We start from the raw sequence: 17,037 nt of genomic DNA on the forward strand, positions 1-17,037 counted from the left end.
AGAATGTAAAACCCATGCGTACATATGTTTTCCCATGTTTCTCACTTTGAGTATAAAATGAAGATTTAGCCCGACCGGCGTGGCTCAGTTGGTTGAGCATCAACCTATGAACCAAGAGGTCACATGGTTCAATTCCCGGTCAGGGCACATGCCAGGGTTGTGGGCTCGATCCCCTATGGAGCGTGCAGGAAGCAGCTGATCCATGATTCCCTCTCATCATTGAACCTTTCAGGAATCAACCTTTATTTATTTGATTGCTTTTTGTTTCCATCTCTTTATTGATTTTTAAGTCTAGGGCATAAGATTACCTTTCAGGCCCAATTCTACAGGAGACCAAAGGTCATGGACAATCCAATGCCCCTGAATATGCAACTGGTTAAAACCAGTGTTTTCATTATTCCGTTTCAGCACGTTGGCATTTTAGTATGTCTTCCCTAACAGCAGTAAATACGTTCCCTCCCCCAAACCTCTGCCCCCACAAATATTTTCTGTTGGTTGCTGTCCTACTAAGTGACTATTTTGAAGCAGCGATTAGCGTCTGCAGTCGCTGGTCTGGCTCTGGCCTCTTTGGCAAGGTTAAATATTTCTGCTGAACTTGGTCCAAAGGACTGTGAGTAAGCGGAGGCCCTGACGGACGCCCTTGCATGAGGAAGTACCACATATTCCCAGGTAATTGGAGACAGAGTTGATTTTGACTAATATCAGATGGAAGGCAACTCAGAACCCTTTCATCTGCTTGTCTGAGCCCTCAATCTTTGTGCTGTTGTTCTTCTTATTTAAAGTGTTAGCTAGTTTTTGTTTATAATTATCTATGAATGTGCATTTCGGTTGCTTTTAAGTGCAGCCAGGATGGGTTATTTTTTAGACCAAGGCAACGCCTTTCTTCTGAGTCATTGGAAGTTGTCATTTGATTGCAGATATATTGCTTCGGGTTTTTGAGGGTTTTGCCGCATGGCTTCTTTGGACAATGAACTTGAAATCAAGTGAATTTTTAAGTCCTTTATACTAATATCCAGACAGGGAATGAACATCCGAATTTCTTTTGCTATCTTTCTTCCTTCCTTCTTTCCTTCCTTCCTTTCTTTCCTTTCCTAAATCTATTTTTATTGATTTCAGAGAGGAAGGGAGAAGGAGAGATAGAGAAACATCCATGATGAGAGAGAATCATGGATCGGCTGCCTCCTGCATGCCCCCTACTAAGGATCAAGCCCACAACCCGGGCATGTGCCCTGACTGGGAATTGAACCATGACCTCCTGGTTCATAGGTCGATGCTCAACCACTGAGCCACGCTGGGCTTGGTGGTTTTTCCTTGAACCAACTGTATGAGCCTCGAGAATTGCTCCTGGAAGCAAAGCATTTGAATGCAAGGCAGCCCACAGCGGAGTCTAGAAGACAATGTGTTCACGTCGGAGAGTCTTTTCAAAGTCAAATGATGAAACATTTATTCTGTTGTTCAGAATGGCTGATGACTGCCCCATAAGTGTATGTAAACAGTCTAAAGTACAGAAAGGGGAAAGGGGAGGAGGGCGGAGAACCCCTCAGCTGCCAGCTCAACCGGTCCCTTTTAAATTCTTAGAATCCAGTGTCCTGGATAGCGGCTCTGCAGATACTCAACAGACTTCGAGCAAACACTGTCTTGAGGTTGTAAAACATTAACCAGCCCAAGCTGGGCGGCTGTGTTTAAAGCAGCGATGGAGACACATTGACAATCCCCGGGGGACACGGGTTGGATCTTGCGCACAGTTCCAATTCTTGGTAATGAACTTGCTCTGTGCCACGTTGGCTTCTAGTTTCGCCGAGTGGCCAGGAGCGTGACCCGAAGGGCGGACTTGCAAACCAGGGAACTTGTATGCCTATGGGCATAACCCAGGGACACGGACAGTGGGGTGGGGACACAGGCCTGGGGTGGGGGGCGGGGGTGGGCTAGAGGAGGTCAATGGGGGGAAGAAAGGGGGCCGTATGTCATACTTTCAACAATAAAGATTAAAAAAAAAAAGACCACGTCTGCTTTCACTAATCTAGGCTTTTATTATTATCTTTAAACTTTTTGTTCTAGCCCTAACCAGTGTGGCTCAGTGGATAGAGCGTCGGCCTGCGGACTGAAGGGTCCCAGGTTTGATTCCAGTCAAGGGCATGTACCTTGGTTGCGGGCACATCCCCAGTAGGGGGTGTGCAGGAGGCAGCTGATGGATGTTTCTCTCTCATCGATGTTTCTAACTCTCTATCCCTCTCCCTTCCTCTCTGTAAAAAATCAATAAAATACATACTTTAAACTTTTTGTTCTATAGCTCAACTGATTTTTCAGAATGTGTCACAAACCATTAGTGAAGCATGAAATCAATTTAGGGGCTCACCATGAACCTTTTAAAATCGAACAGAACAGACTAAAAGTATTACAGGAAATAGTATTTTTAATACTTGCATGTCAAAAATCTTTGTGTGTGTGTGTGTGTGTGTGTGTGTGTAGAAGCACTAGGTAAATTCCTAGAATGCTACTAGATCAGAAGGCGAAAGTCACTGCCATACTTAACTTAATGCGCGGAGTTAGATGTTATTTGAAATAATTTGAAAATAGTGGTGTAATCTCTTTCCCAAATTTGACCCTTGGGCTTATGTCTGGCTATCATTCTTTCTTTTTAGATAAAAATAGTCGGAAATAAATGGGTCCATGATCACGTCCCACTTTCAATGAACGGGGAATGTTCGTGTATTATCTTGCTCCGTTGTAGAAATAATCTCGGTGTCTGTCCATCTGTGAGGAGAACACTTAGGGAGAAGGTCACATACCCTTTCTCTTTAGTTTTTTGACTTGTTTTTTTGCCCTTTTGCTTGAAATAATTATTTTCAGCTAATTGTTGGTATTTAATATTCGACAAACACAATAGACATGCATACGAAGCTAGCTGGTGTTTTGCTTTCTCAGATTCATGTGAGAGATTTAAAGAAATTACTTAGCATCTAAACATTTTAATTGGTTATATAATGTATTTTATATCAATATGATAGTTTTAATTTAAGGAAAATGAAATATAACTTTTATTCAGTTATATCTGTTTATAGATTTAAAGTTTACTCATAAAGTAAACTTCTGACTGGAGCATATTAGCATTCATCATAATGATCTATAATATATTTTATATTCTTTGAATCCTACTTGCTTGAGTGAGTATAACTATTTGTCATTTATCTTTTTCTTTTTTTTTGTATTTTCAGCTAAAATTGACCAAGAGGCAGAGGAGAATTCACTAACAGAGACTCATAAATGGTGAGAAATTAAGTACTTTTCTGTACTATTTCCTTTCAGAATATGCTCATAAAATTCTTAGTATGTTTTATCTCAAGGAACCAGTCAGTAGCTCCATTTTTATTTCCAAGCACAGGATGAAAAGAAGGTAATGTAACAGTGTCCTTTGATTCCACATAGAATTTTGGAATTTTATATTTGTGAGTCTGGATGGTGTGTAATCCTGTTAAGTAGCAGTTTATTGTGAATAGCGAAGCCCAGGGGTCGGCAAACTCATTAGTCAACAGAGCCAAATATCAACAGTACAACGATTGAAATTTCTTTTGAGAGCCCAATTTTTAAAACTTAAACTTCTTCTAATACCACTTCTTCAAAATAGACTCACCCAGGCCGTGGTATTTTGTGGAAGAGCCACACTCCAGGGGCCAAAGAGCCGCATGCGGCTCACGAGCCGTGGTTTGCCGACCACTGGCATAGCACCTCCACCTTTGAAGAGGGTTTGGGAATACAAGAGAAAGGAAGGTAGCAGGAATCTGTCTCAAGAAAAAAGGGCCAAGAGTTTGGTGATAGGAAACTATTGCGTTTCCACATTCAAACGTGGAGCCCAGTTAGAAAGCCTGGGGTTTCACGCGTGTACCCCCCAACTTCCAGAATGGAGGTTGGCAATCATGGGTGAGCTTAGAAAAGTATCTCAGAAATCTTCCTGCGCTGCCTCAACTTTCTCCACTGCTTTTTTCTCCCTGTATTAGTTGGGGTTCACCAAAAACCAGAACCAATCAAATGTACATGTGTATGTGCATATGTGTGTATGTTTGTGTGTGTGTGTGTGTGTGTGTGTGCGTGTGTGTGTATGTTTGTATGCACACGGGGTGGTGGTAGGGGGAGAGATGCTGAGGAATTGGCTCAGGGCAGGTGGAGATTATGGCTGGAGTTGATGTTATAATCTTGAGTCTGAAAGCATTCTGGAGGCAATCCCTTCGTACTGTGGGACCACAGCACTCCCACACTGGGTGCTTATTTCAGCTCCTGCTCTTACTTTATTTGTAATTAGCTTACATGGCTGTCTTCAATTGCGGAAAAATAGCACCCGACCAAATACGATGGTTTTCATTTTCCCACAGAATTGCTCGGGGTCTGTGTCTGCTCACAGGCAGAGAATGTAAAAATCTCTGATTTGTCTAATACATGGCCGTTTCTGTGTATCTAAAGTTAAAGAATAGCCCTGGCTGGTTTGGCTCAGTGGATAGAGCTTTGGCCTATGGACTGAAGGGTCCTGGGTTTGATTCCCCGTCAGGGCACAGGCCCGGGTTGCGGGCTCGATCCCCAGTAGGGGGCATGCAGGAGGCAGCCGATCAAGGATTCTCTCTCATCATTGATGTTTCTCTCTCTCTCTCTCTCTCTCCCACCCCTTCCTCTCTGACATAATTAAAAATATATTTATAAAAAGAATAATGAAAATAGAAACACTTATAAATTGTAGCTAACTTTACATTTTTTTTTTTTTAGAATTTCTTCTTCTGTTTCTTTAAATTCTACCGGTAAAAAACCATATTTTATAGGGAAGCTTACTTTTGAGATAGACAAAGGACAGATTTAATTGTGACACCAATACAGCTGATAAAACGATGGAAGTAAAATTTGAATGATCTAATGTACTAGTTTCAATAGGAGGATGGTTGTGAGTTAATTTAGGTGATGTTCTGGATAAAGGAAATCAGGCCGAGAAAGGTGTGATTAACTGTGAGTAATTAGTGCAAAACCAAAGGGCTAGTTTGGACCACTTCTCTTACTTTAAACAAACTTTCATTTTTCTACGAAGTTTGGGACTTTTCCTTCAGATTAAAACATGGCTTCAAAGTTGTTTGTATATTTCCACAGGACATCTGCTACTGAAAAATTTTAAAATAAAACTCTGTTTTTATAACACTAGAGGCCTGGTGCACGAAATTCGTGCCCTCGGTGGGGGAGCAGGTGTCCCTCAGCCCGGTCTGTGCCCTCTCGCAGTCCGGGAGCCCTCGGGGGATGTCAGACTGACGGCTTAGGGCTGCTTCCCATGGGAAAGGGTCTAAGCTGGCAGTCAGACATCCTTAGCGCTGCCACGGAGGCGGGAAAGGCTCCAGCCACCGCCACTGCGCTCACCAGCCATGAGCCCGGCTTCCGGCTGAGCGGTGCTCCTGCTATGGGAGTGCATTGACCACCAGGGGGCAGCTCCTGTGTTGAGCATCTGCCTCCTGGTGGTCAGTGCACATCATAACAACTGGTTGTTCTGCTGTTCGGTTGATTTGCCTTTTATTAAATAGGATGTTTCAGAATGGAAATTTAAAAAAATTTTCCCCCCAGGGTCTAACAACAACTAAATGATTAGAATCTAATTAATTGTTTATTAATAAGACAAAAGTAAATTTGTTAGCGAAGCAATTACCACAGAATTGATAAGTTAATGTCATTTATTTTGGCTTCTGCTGTGATGAATGTTTGCCAGTATAGTTTTAAAATCTACTTAATCTACATCCTAGTATCAATCTTACTTTAATTTTTGAAGCGCATACGTTCCTTCTCTATTTCATTTTAATTACCAGCAGAGGCAATTTCAAACAACCCGTAGTAAAGGGCGAGAAATAGTGGTGGAAGAAAGCCCACTGGTAAAAGAATTTTGAATCGCAGATTTTAAAAAAATAAATGCTATTTCTGTGTGTAATATTGCGGGAGTGGTATTTAGCCCAAGCCAGGGTTGCGTAACCAGTGAGCTGAAATGGAAACTTTCTCTCTCATGCAAAAAATAAAGACACGGTGAAGGAGAGGAAACAACGGAATGCCATTCCAGTGGCTCCACCGGGCATGTCACTGTCCATTTGTCCCGGGAGGGGACATCTTTAATCCGTCCTGAAGGGGATGCACCCGGTAGTTTATCATGTGCAGTGACTTTTAGGGCGTCCGCCTGTAACGTGTTTACCCAAGGAATGGCCTTCTGGAACCCGGGTGAGATGGAAAGTGAAATGTTTAGTTCAGGACAGGCATATTTTCCAGGGTCGTTCCGAGGAACTGTCCGGAGATGAACAGCGAGGCTCCAGGTCTGTGTTTATCGGGCCGGTGCTGGCGGGCCAGGCAGGCTCCAGCCTGGCGTTCACACCGAGGGGACGTGCCATGGCGTCGCAGATCCCCCAAACAATGACATCACTCCCTTCCCGGCGCTGATAACGGCAGACAGAGCTGAAGCTTCTTGTCCTTCCAGTTCGAGTCCTTCCCCAGGAGGGTCAGCATGTGGGGGCCTCGAGGAGGGGGGGCTTCCCCGGGTCAGAGGTGGAAGCTGGAGGTCACCCCTTTCACTGCCAGGCCACGTGGTCCGTGTTCGGGGCAGCACTTCTTCGAACAAAGGCGTCTTCCTCTGTAGCTGCATTGTTTAGAGTTTGACAAAACCCATTGACTTCCATCCGGCCGGTGTGGCTCAGTGGTTAAGGGTGGACCCATGAAGTAGGAGGTCAGGGTTCGATTCCCGGTCAGGGCACAGGCCTGGGTTGTGAGCTCCATCCCCAATAGGGGGCATGCAGGAGGCAGCCGATCCAGGATTCTCTCTCATCGTTGATGTTTCTCTCTCTCTCTCTCTCTCTCTCTCTCTCCCTCTCCCTCTCTCTCTTCCTTCCTCTCTGAGATCAATAAAAATACGTTTTTTTAAAAAAAAATAGAAGAAGGCTGTCAAAGTTACCCGATGGCTTAGATCACCTCGCAGTGATCTATATCTCCTTGAAGGCATTTTTGTATGTTCAGAAATCACAGGAGATGGTCTGCATAGAAATGGACCAAAAATGGACTATTTCTTTTATATAGATATATTTATTGATTTCAGAGAGGAAGGGAGAGGGAGAGAGATAGAGACATCAATGATGAGAGGGAATCATTGATCGGCTGCCTCCTGCATGCCCCCCCACACTGGGGATGGAGCCCGCAACTCAGGCATGTGCCCTTGAACCGGGGACCCTTCAGTCCGCAGGCCACCGCTCTATCCACTGAGCCACACCAGCCAGGGCTGGACTTATTTCTTTATGTTTCAAACTGCATCCGTGTCCTCAAAAATGTCAGGGTGCCAGAGAGTCTAATCAGCTTGCAAATACTTCTACAGAGACTCTGGCTTCCCCGCGAGCTCCGTGTCCCTCTTCTAAGAAAGGTATTCCACTCGGGATGGCAATGCTATGCGGTCTGCCACATGCCAGGAATATCTTGCAAATAGTGCTGGGCTAGGGAAGCTGACATCCATCCAAGCACTGAGAGTACATTTTTCAAATGCCAGATCCTGTCTCTTTCCAGCCCCTGATCTCGGCGTTGACCTCAGGGCGCAAGGCAGGTTTCCATGGCCGTGGATGTGGCTCGAACGAGTCACCCTGCACTCCTGCTGGAGAGAGCTCTGTGATGTTTCTAATGACGATGGTCACCCAAAAATGAGGAGTTGCTCTTCTGCGCTTCTTGTAGCTTTATCTAAGATGGGGAGTAGGAAGGTTTGGGGGCCTTCGCCCACCGGTTCTCTCAGTATTCTTGTGAGGACTGGGCGGGGTAGTGAAGTCGTAGCGTCCGTTATGCAGATGAAGAAAGGGAGAGAAGTTTCCTTCTGTTAAATCACTTCCCCAGTATCAGGGAGGGAGGTAGCACGGAGCCAAGCATGGCGTTCGAGCCACCTTACAAATGGAACACGGCGTGTCTATTGTGCAACTGTAGGATTCAGTTAGGACACTTGAAAGCCAGAATGAATGAAATACTGGTCTTTGTAGGAATGGCTTGCTGCTGTTTAATTCTGTGGAGTAATAATTTATAACTCATTTCTTATCATGTTCCTACCACTCAATTACCCTGTCAGGAGGAAACTAGCAATATATGTGAAAACACTTCGTAAATCATATGCGAAAATATAAATACAATTGTACACATAAGATATATTTCCCAGGTCAGATGGAACCTTTAGTATCAAAATTTTTTCCCAGCAGTTTCCTTTAAAAAATACATATATTTTTTTAAAAATATATTTTATTGATTTTTTTTTTTTTACAGAGAGGAAGGGAGAGGGATAGAGAGTTAGAAACATCGATGGGAGAGAAACATCGATCAGCTGCCTCTTGCACACCTCCTACTGGGGATGTGCCCGCAACCAAGGTACATGCCCTTGACCAGAATCAAACCTGGGACCCTTCAGTCCGCAGGCCGACGCTCTATCCACTGAGCCAAACTGGTTAGGGCTATTTTCAGTTTTCAACTTCATTTATATGTGCTTTAATTTTTATTATTCTTCTCCTCGGCTTGCTTTAGGCTTAAACTGCATGTTCTACTTCATTTTCTCTAAGGTGGAATCTTATGCTATGGCTCTTCATCTTTTTTTTTTTTTCTAATATAAACACTTTATGCTATAAGTTTTCATGTAAGCTCTGCTTTATCTGTACCCTGTAATGCTGACAGCTCGTCTTTTCAGTTCAGAAATTTTCTAATTTCCCTCGAGGGATTCTCTTGGGCCTATGAATTCTTCAGAAATGATTCGGAGGTGTTCCTGTTAATCTTTCTGTTATTGATTTCCAATTTAACCCCTTTGCGGTCAGAGAGCATACTTGGTCTGATTTCCTTTCCTTTCTCTCTTTTCCCTTCCCCCGACATAATTATGAGGTAACACAGGACTTTCATATAAATTAAAACTGATGTCAGTCTGTCAGCTTCTTAGGGGACCGCAGACCAGCCCGAGTGGGTCCACCACCCTCACCCTCTCCTCCCTACTCATCTACGCACTTTGTCTCACTTCCCTGAAGAAGGTTTGCAGTAGCTCCTGCCAAGAGAATTCCTTTACTGTCATGGAATCGGTGTTAATTTCTTAGCTTTGACAAATGCGCTGTGACTGTGTGAGATGTTAATAGGAGGAGAAGCTGAGTGAAGGCTGTAAATCAAAAATTAATACTAAGTGAAGTTATGAAGTAGGTCAACCCGAGATCCCATAATTGAGAGTTTTATGAAGGATAATTGAAATAATATATTGAGTTCCATTTGTGTAGGTTTAACCTAAAGGAGTAGAAAATAAAATAAAATAAAAAGCTCTGTTAATGATTTCTTATTTCCAAGTTAAAATAAGCAGCACAGCAGTGGGTTCCATTATTTAAGGGCATAAGGATGAAAACTGGTAAAAGTTAGAGGTTTTGGACAGGGATCCCCAAGAGGACAATAGTGGGAGGGTGGTCCTGGAAGCCAGTTTCAAAATGAGTGAGGACACAGAAGCATTGAATCGTAGACCATCTATACTGAAATAATGGTGTCTTTCAGTGAGTCTGCGTGGCTGAGAGAAATATTTTTGAATAAAGAAATCTGAATATGCTTTTAGGATCAGGAGACTAAGCCAACAGTAAGAGAGTTTCAATGTTGGAAATGAGAGGCAATGGACTTGTACTTTCCTAAAGAAAGTAGCTGTGGGTGGGATAAAGACCCTGCAGGTGAATAACTGAGGGTTGATTTAGAGGTGATGGATGTTATTTTACCCCTTTGGAGGTCAAGGTGCCAGGATGGAGTGAATACATTTTAGAGTGGTGAAGAATGGTGTAAATGAGTAAAGTGAGATTTTTATGAAAGGTAGACTTCAGGGCATGAAAAGAATAGAGGCCAATGACAGGAGGGAGAGGGGAGGGAAATAACTGATAGCAATAACAGGCAATACAATATTTTAAAAATATTCCATTCGCAGAGAACATGCTTCTCCATGCAGATCATCACTTGTGGCAAGAAAATGCTATTTTAGGGTAATTCCCGGGACCTCTCTTGGCTGTAATAAAAACCAAGTTTTGAGTCATTCTTTATGTGTTCAGTTCCCAGACAAAGGCTGCCTTCAAAACAGATGAGACGCTTAAGAGAATAGGATTCTCATTTCGTGGTATGTCCGCTTTTCAAATAAGGAAGTAGAAAGTCAAAACTATTTTAATTATCTGCGGAACATAACTTGTAGTCAAAAACAATATCCAATAGAGTTCTTTCGAGCAATAGTCTAGCCTTTTAAAAATATTTTTAGAATGCCGTTTTAAAAGATGCTTATAGCCATTACTTTTTTGTACTAAACTTGTGTGTGTGTGTGTGCATTTGTAATTTAACCAATTCTTTATTATGAGAAATTTAAAACGTGTGCAAAGGTAAACAGAATGTGCAAAGATCCACCGTGTACACATCATCCAACTTCAACAATTATCCATCGGTTTCATTGATACTTCTACCCATTGCTCCTTTCCATGTGTCAAATTACCCTTTGAAACTCCTCGAAGCTTCATGTAGTTGTTATATAAAGAGCCTCTGAGTGGCCCCTGCTGAAGACAATTAGTCTGTTGTCCCTCACCGATGGGTTCCACTCACTGATGGGAGAGCTTTCAGCATCTCCTGGATGCTTTCTCCCTCTCCCCCAGCAATGTAGGAAGCCAAATAGCATGGAAGCCAAATAGTATATAATACATATATCCGTTTGGGGACAAAATGACTGATCCTTCATTTGTTTAGAGGCAGGGGTGGGGAATGTCCGGTGTGGCCCTGCCAAACATTTGATTTACTAATTAAATGTCTGACCAAATATAGCAGGTTGATAATTTTGTATGGCCCTCGAATGATGTTACAAACCTCCAATGGCCCTTGACAGAAAAGAGGTTCCCTACCCCTGGTAGAGGGCAGAAAGAAAGTATACCCCGCCACCCCCAGGGCGTCCCAACTAGACCTCAGGCTCACTTCTGAAATAGGTTGGACACATAGTGATTCATTTGGAAAATAGAATTGGACCAGGGAGAGATCTCAGTCTTGTCAGTTGCTCCTATCTGGGTCCATTGGGGTCTGAAGAGTTGGTGTCCTCTTGGTAACAATGACTGCGCATGAATGAAATCAGCCTTCGGACGGGGAAAGAACAGCCCGTATTGGGAAAGTCATCACAGCTCTTATGCTCCGTGTGTGTCTGCCCTGACAGGTTTTTAGAGACCACGGCCTATTTCTTCATGAAACCAAAACTTGGAGAGAAGGAGGTGTCCCCGAATGTTTTTTTCAGCATCTGGCATGAATTCAGCTCTGACTTTAAAGACTTTTGGAAGAAGGAGAACAAACTTATCCTACAAGAGAGGTACGTGGTGTGTGTGTGTGTGTGTGTGTGTGTGTGTGTGTGTGTGTGTTTTCATGGGCACGCTGGCATTTTCAAGCTGGTGTTTTATTAGGTGTGACACCGCTAGGATTGCCAATGTCATAGCCTGAATGAAAAATTGATGGCCCTCAATCTGGGGCAGCAAGTCTAAGAGGGTGCGGACGGGGATTTGGCAAAGTGTGGAGTTTGAGTCAAAGAGTCAGCATCGGGGCTGGGGTGCTACAGAGAATGGTTGGGGTGGTGGTTTGCCAGGACACCTGTCTGGTAAAACAACTTTTATGATGAGGAAATAACCCAAAAGCAGACTGTGTAGGAGTGGAGGAACCCTGCTAAGATGAACAACTCACTGACCTCAAGAGACTAAAGGTAAGAAGAATTGGTTTTGTTTTATTTGTGCTCAAGTCACAGGATAACATCAAAATTACACTCTTTGTATAAAAATTTCTTCCAGATGTCACCAAGGAACATATGATCAATATTTCCTAAAATGGATTTTTATTGATTTCAGAGAGGAAGGGAAAGAGAGAGAGAGAGAGATAGAAACATCAATGATGAAAGAGAATCATGAATCGGTTGCCTCCTGCATGCCCCCGACTGGGGATCGAACCATGACTTCCTGGTTCATAGGTTGACACCCAAACACTGAGCCACACCGGCCGGGCCATGATCAATATTTTTTTAAAAGAGCTTTCAAGATTCTTATAGCATTATATCACATTCCCTAAAGCAGAGCTTTTCAGGAATGAAGGGAGATTTCTCCTCTTAAGCATTCAACTAAAGTCTCTGTCACTAAATTATGCAATTCCATGGAGGCATATTAAACATTAATTCAAGGAAGAAATCTATTTCTCCCAGGACAACATCCCAAAATAGCTGGACCTCGTAGGAGAATGAAGAGGGAATGTAAGCTACACCGTAAACCAAACACTAATATCCAAGCCACGTAGTATACTTCCCAACATCCTGGCGTGGATAGTGACATTGCTTTGGATCTTTAGAAAACTTACATCCCAAGGGACTTCGCTCATCACACCACTACCGCAGTCCTCAAATGTCTCCTTATAATCTCCGTTTCGGTTGTGCTTCCATACAAAGTCAGGATCATCCACTTCGTTTGCATTTGTAAGTAGATTCTGATCCATCCTTAAATCAGGCGACATCAACGGCTAGGATTTATGGACATGGACAGGATGGCTGACTTGTGCTAAGTGGGATGTTGTTGCCCAATGTGCTTGTTCCTTCCTCTCTGTTCCTATATTTGCTGTCTACATACCGTGCTTCATAGCGAAGCCCGTATTGCCTCATGGCATGTCTGTTTCTGTTTTATACCACCCCTTTTTTTTTTTTTTTTGATGTTTGCATGGATCTGTATTTCCTGATGTCGTCACTTCTGGTAGAGTCCTCCCTGTACTGACCACAGTGCCTTCCTGCCTTCTTAGTGACTCTATCCATATTTGCTGATTTGACCTGTTACATCGTTGTAGTTGATACAGACGTGGAAGTAAGGACTCGGACTACTAAATGAGCGAACGTGTTTTCTTGCATAACTCAAGTTTATCATTCAATTATCAAGGTTTCTATTCATTATCATGGAGTACGATGGCAATAGCAACCCTACTCCAAATGCCTTAAGCAAAATAGATATTATTTGTGTAGACAGCCAAACCGCATAAGGGCAGAACGGACTTTGCCTGTGGGTTGTCTGAATGCAGAATTCTCACTGTTGTCTGTAGGGCTTGGTCAGGTGTGTGTTTCTCTCTCTTTCTCTCTCTTTCTCTCTCTCTCTCTCTCTCTCACTATCTGTCTTTTTCAATGTCCTTGATCATCTTCCTCCTTTTCATCCAGTGTCTCCTCCTCCTCCTCTTCCTTCTCCTTCTCCGTTCTCTTCTCTTTTCATTCTGCCCAGCTTTGAATCCACAGTGGTCTAAGGCCGTGGTCAGCAAACTGCGGCTCGCGAGCCACATGCGGCTCTTTGGCCCCTTGAGTGTGGCTCTTCCACAAAATACCACGGCCTGGGCGAGTCTATGTTGAAGAAGAGGCGTTAGAAGAAGTTTAAGTTGAAAAAATGTGGCTCTCCAAAGAAATTTCAATCGTTGTACGGATATTTGGCTCTGTGGACTCATGAGTTTGCCGACCACTGGCCTAAGGCATGGGGCACCGTGATTAGCAGAGCAGTTCGTAAACTCAATTCTGCAGCCAGAGAGGAGAGTGACCGTGATTGGCAGTTCCCTTCATGGCAGCATCATTGGAGTTAGGGAAGAGCACTTTCCCATAGAATGTGAACAATCATCCACTAACCCTTAAAAATTGCCCTCGCCGGCTTGGCTCAGTGGATAGAGCGTCGGCCTGCGGACTGAAGGGTCCCAGGTTCGATTCCAGTCAAGGGCATGTACGTTGGTTGCGGGCACATCCCCAGTGGGGAGTGTGCAGGAGGCAGCTGATGGATGTTTCTCTCTCATCGATGTTTCTAGCTCTCTATCCCTCTCCCTTCCTCTCTGTAAAAAATCAATAAAATATATTTTTAAAAAAAGAAGCACAGACTGCTTGAGAACTCAAGTGCTTTTGGATCCTGATGAAGCGATTATAGTCCCTGGAGAAGACGGTGGGGAGCCCAGTACAGCTTGACTTCTCCCTGTTGCTCTGTTGTAAGCTGAACTCCGTTTTCCGCCCTATCACAGCCTAAAGTTGTTTGCAATGACATTCTCATCCCATAGTGAGTTTTTCCAGGCACAGGAGACACTCAGTCTATTTGGGGAAGGTCTGCAGAGCTAACAGTCTAGCGCTGGTGTGGTGTGATGCACAGTGGGAGGACAGGGGCCGGGGATGAATTCTGCCCAGAGGACTCCAGACAGGGAGCTTGGAGTTGGAAGAGGATTTCCCGGGCTGTCGAGAGAGACACAGGTGTTCTGGACAAGGGAATCTGGCTCTGTCAGCAGGCACTCCAGCCCCGGAGTGTGTAGCGTGGCCTACCGCGATTTCATCTGTCGTTGGCTGGAGACATTTCAATTCAATAGATCAGTTGTGACATTGCCACGGGTTGTGTTTAAAGGGATGTCTAGTTTAATTTACTGGTTTATTCGACGCTGAGGCAGGTAGTCTTTGATGAGCCAGGAGAAAGCAGAGCTGCTCATCAATTTAATTGCACAAACACATGGCAATCAAGCCTGGTTTCAGCCCGACTGGAATCGGTAATGAGGGGGAAAGAGTTGGAAGGCTGGGCCTTGGAAGGTTAGGCATTAAATTGGAGAGCATCTCTTGTCATGTTAACATTTCTGTTTCCAAAATTGGTCGTCAAGGGAGCTGTCTGTTTAGATTGAGTCTGTTGTTATCAGTGTTGAAGAAAGTGACCACTTTCAAAGCAATCAAAGGTCAATCTGAAGAACGGGCATAAAGGAAGAAGGGTTAGGATCGTGGGATGATGTATTTGTTGGTCACCCAAGTGAAGGGTTGCCTGAGGCCCTGCTCTGCTCAGAGACTCCACACCCAGACGGCATATCCCTGCTCCCACTAGTGAGAGTGATGCTTTAGAGAAACGGAAAATGTTTTTTCTACGCTTAAACATTTGGGCCCTGGCCAGTGTAGCTCAGTGGATAGAGTGTCCGCTTGTGGACTGAAGGGTTCCAGGTTTGATTCTGGTCAAGGGAACATGCCCAGGTTGCGGGCTCGATCGCCCGTCGGGGGCGTGCAGGAGACAGCCGATCAATGATTCTCTCCCTCTCTCTCTCCCTCTTCCTTCCTCTCTGAAATAAATAAAAATATATTAAATATATATGTATATGTATACATATATATATTTAAAAATATATATTTCTTCTTTGAAACAAAAATTGGGGTTCCAGGTAATGGCGAACATTTGACTGAGGCATGTTGGTAGTTATTGTATTTGACAAAGAACAATTAGCTCACTTGGTTTTGCCCCCTGAAGTCTGGTTAAGATTTAGAAGCGACTGTGATAAGGCATCAAACTCAATTTTAAAAGGAATCAACTGGTGAGAGCGTGTGCTGAGTATGTATGTGTAGTGGAGGGTGGGGGTGTGTAGAGGGAGCCAAGAATGCACAACCATCAGGGCAGATTAGTCTCCCACAGCTTGGGTTCTTCGGTTTATGTGGAAAACTATTGCTTACAATTTGTTTCTCCTTAATACGATCTTTAGCCCGGCCGGCGTGGCTATGTGGTTGAACACTGACCTATGAACCAGGAGGTCACGGTTCAATTCCAGGTCAGGGCACATGCCCGGGTTGTGGGCTTGATCCCCAGTGTGGGGTGTGCAGGAGGCAGCCAATCAACGATTCTCATTATTGACGTTTCTATCTCCCCCTCTCCCTTCCTCTCTGAAATCAATAAAAATCTATTTTAAAATAAATAAAATAAAGTGACCTTTAAATCATTGTCATTGTTGTCATCATCATCATCATTTAAATATTATGTGCATATTTATCATATGTCCAGTATAAAATCACTTCCAATTCTAATGCTCTTAGAGTTTTATGAGCTATGATTTTGCATTTTTTTAAAAGTAAAAAGTCATTGCAGAGCCAAACAAGAAAATCCCATTATGCCTAATATAATTCCCTAAAATGATGTAAGACATTGTTGTGCAATTAGGGATTTCTAGTTATAGCTCTAATATTATTAATATGTAGATACACCAGCGGTCTGTCTGCTTGCTCTTTTTGAATGGTATCTTCTATGAAGCCTCTGAGCATTTTTATGTTATTTAATTTCATTCCATTTTGATTTATTTTGCTTTGGTTTCCTGAGTCAGAGACTGCCGCAAAACCCTCAGGGTCCCTGATACCCTGAGTGCCTTTCTGAGTTTGAAAACTTTATTTCATCAACTTCATCTGTCGTTTCATCTTGTCGAGTAATGTTAAACAGTCTCTAAATAATCCATCAGCCTTGTCTCTGTCTTGTCCCGCATGGGCCTGGCCGACTTCCACCTCCCATTGATTACCCAGTGTGCCCCTTCCTTTAGGAATCGAAGTTGGGCGGGCACCTGCTTGTCATGCTCTCTATCCAGATCAGAGAAAGAGTGCCTGGCCAACACGTCTCCACAGCTCATTGATCGAGCTCTCTAGAGAAAGGCTGGGATGTCTCCTTACAGAGTCCTTCTTTGAATGATTGAAAACTTGATGCTGAGCTGTAGAAAGTCCTGTGCGGATGGCGGTGTCTCACAGAGGGAGGGTCAAGCTGAAAGGCGCCAGTTCTGAGTTTGCAAAGGGGTGTGCGATCCTCCTGTCCTAGCAGGAGCCACGCCCACCATCGCCTTGTATGGAACTAACCAACCCCAGGCATTGAGACCTTCAGGCTCAGAGGGGCATGAAGGTGCCTGTTCCTGATGCACACTCAGGAAGTAGGCTTGCTCTGTGCCTTGGAGAATTGGGCAGATCCAAGCCTCCTGGCGTTTAAGAAGGAAATACCTACTAATTTTGAGAAAGTGGTTGTCTCGATGAGGACAGAGTTTTGGCTGTGCTGGTGGAAGCCGTAACTGTTTTTGCTCTGAGCAGAATGAACCCCGGGTCATGAACTCACTACCATCTCATTTTGGGCTTCATGGTATTCTGTCCCTTGGAGTGGTTCTGGAGATGAGCTGGGAGATGAGAGGATGGCCAGTGGGCCTTGGAGAGAAGGGCAGCCTTCAGCATTAGAGAGGTCTGCCTGCTTCCTCCCT

The 17,037-nt window shown here is 43.9% G+C and overlaps 2 protein-coding genes across 3 annotated transcripts in view; one reads left to right on the forward strand and one right to left on the reverse strand.

Annotated features, from left to right (window-relative positions):
- FMN2 (formin 2) overlaps nucleotides 1-17,037 on the forward strand; it is a 124,900-nt gene that overhangs the window by 94,363 nt on the left and 13,500 nt on the right. For both annotated transcript variants that reach the window (XM_079763485.1, XM_079763486.1), the window contains 2 exons: nucleotides 3,216-3,267; nucleotides 11,198-11,347. In XM_079763485.1, the coding sequence (XP_079619611.1) occupies nucleotides 3,216-3,267; nucleotides 11,198-11,347 (202 nt within the window). The remainder of the gene's footprint in view (nucleotides 1-3,215; nucleotides 3,268-11,197; nucleotides 11,348-17,037) is intronic.
- GREM2 (gremlin 2, DAN family BMP antagonist) overlaps nucleotides 6,830-17,037 on the reverse strand; it is a 98,352-nt gene continuing 88,144 nt past the window's right edge. The window contains exon 4 of the transcript XR_013813087.1: nucleotides 6,830-6,866. The gene's annotated coding sequence lies outside the window, so the exon portion shown is untranslated. The remainder of the gene's footprint in view (nucleotides 6,867-17,037) is intronic.

This window comes from Cnephaeus nilssonii, assembly GCF_951640355.1.
Source record: "Cnephaeus nilssonii genome assembly, chromosome: 23".
In the NCBI taxonomy this organism is placed as follows: Eukaryota; Metazoa; Chordata; class Mammalia; order Chiroptera; family Vespertilionidae; genus Cnephaeus; species Cnephaeus nilssonii.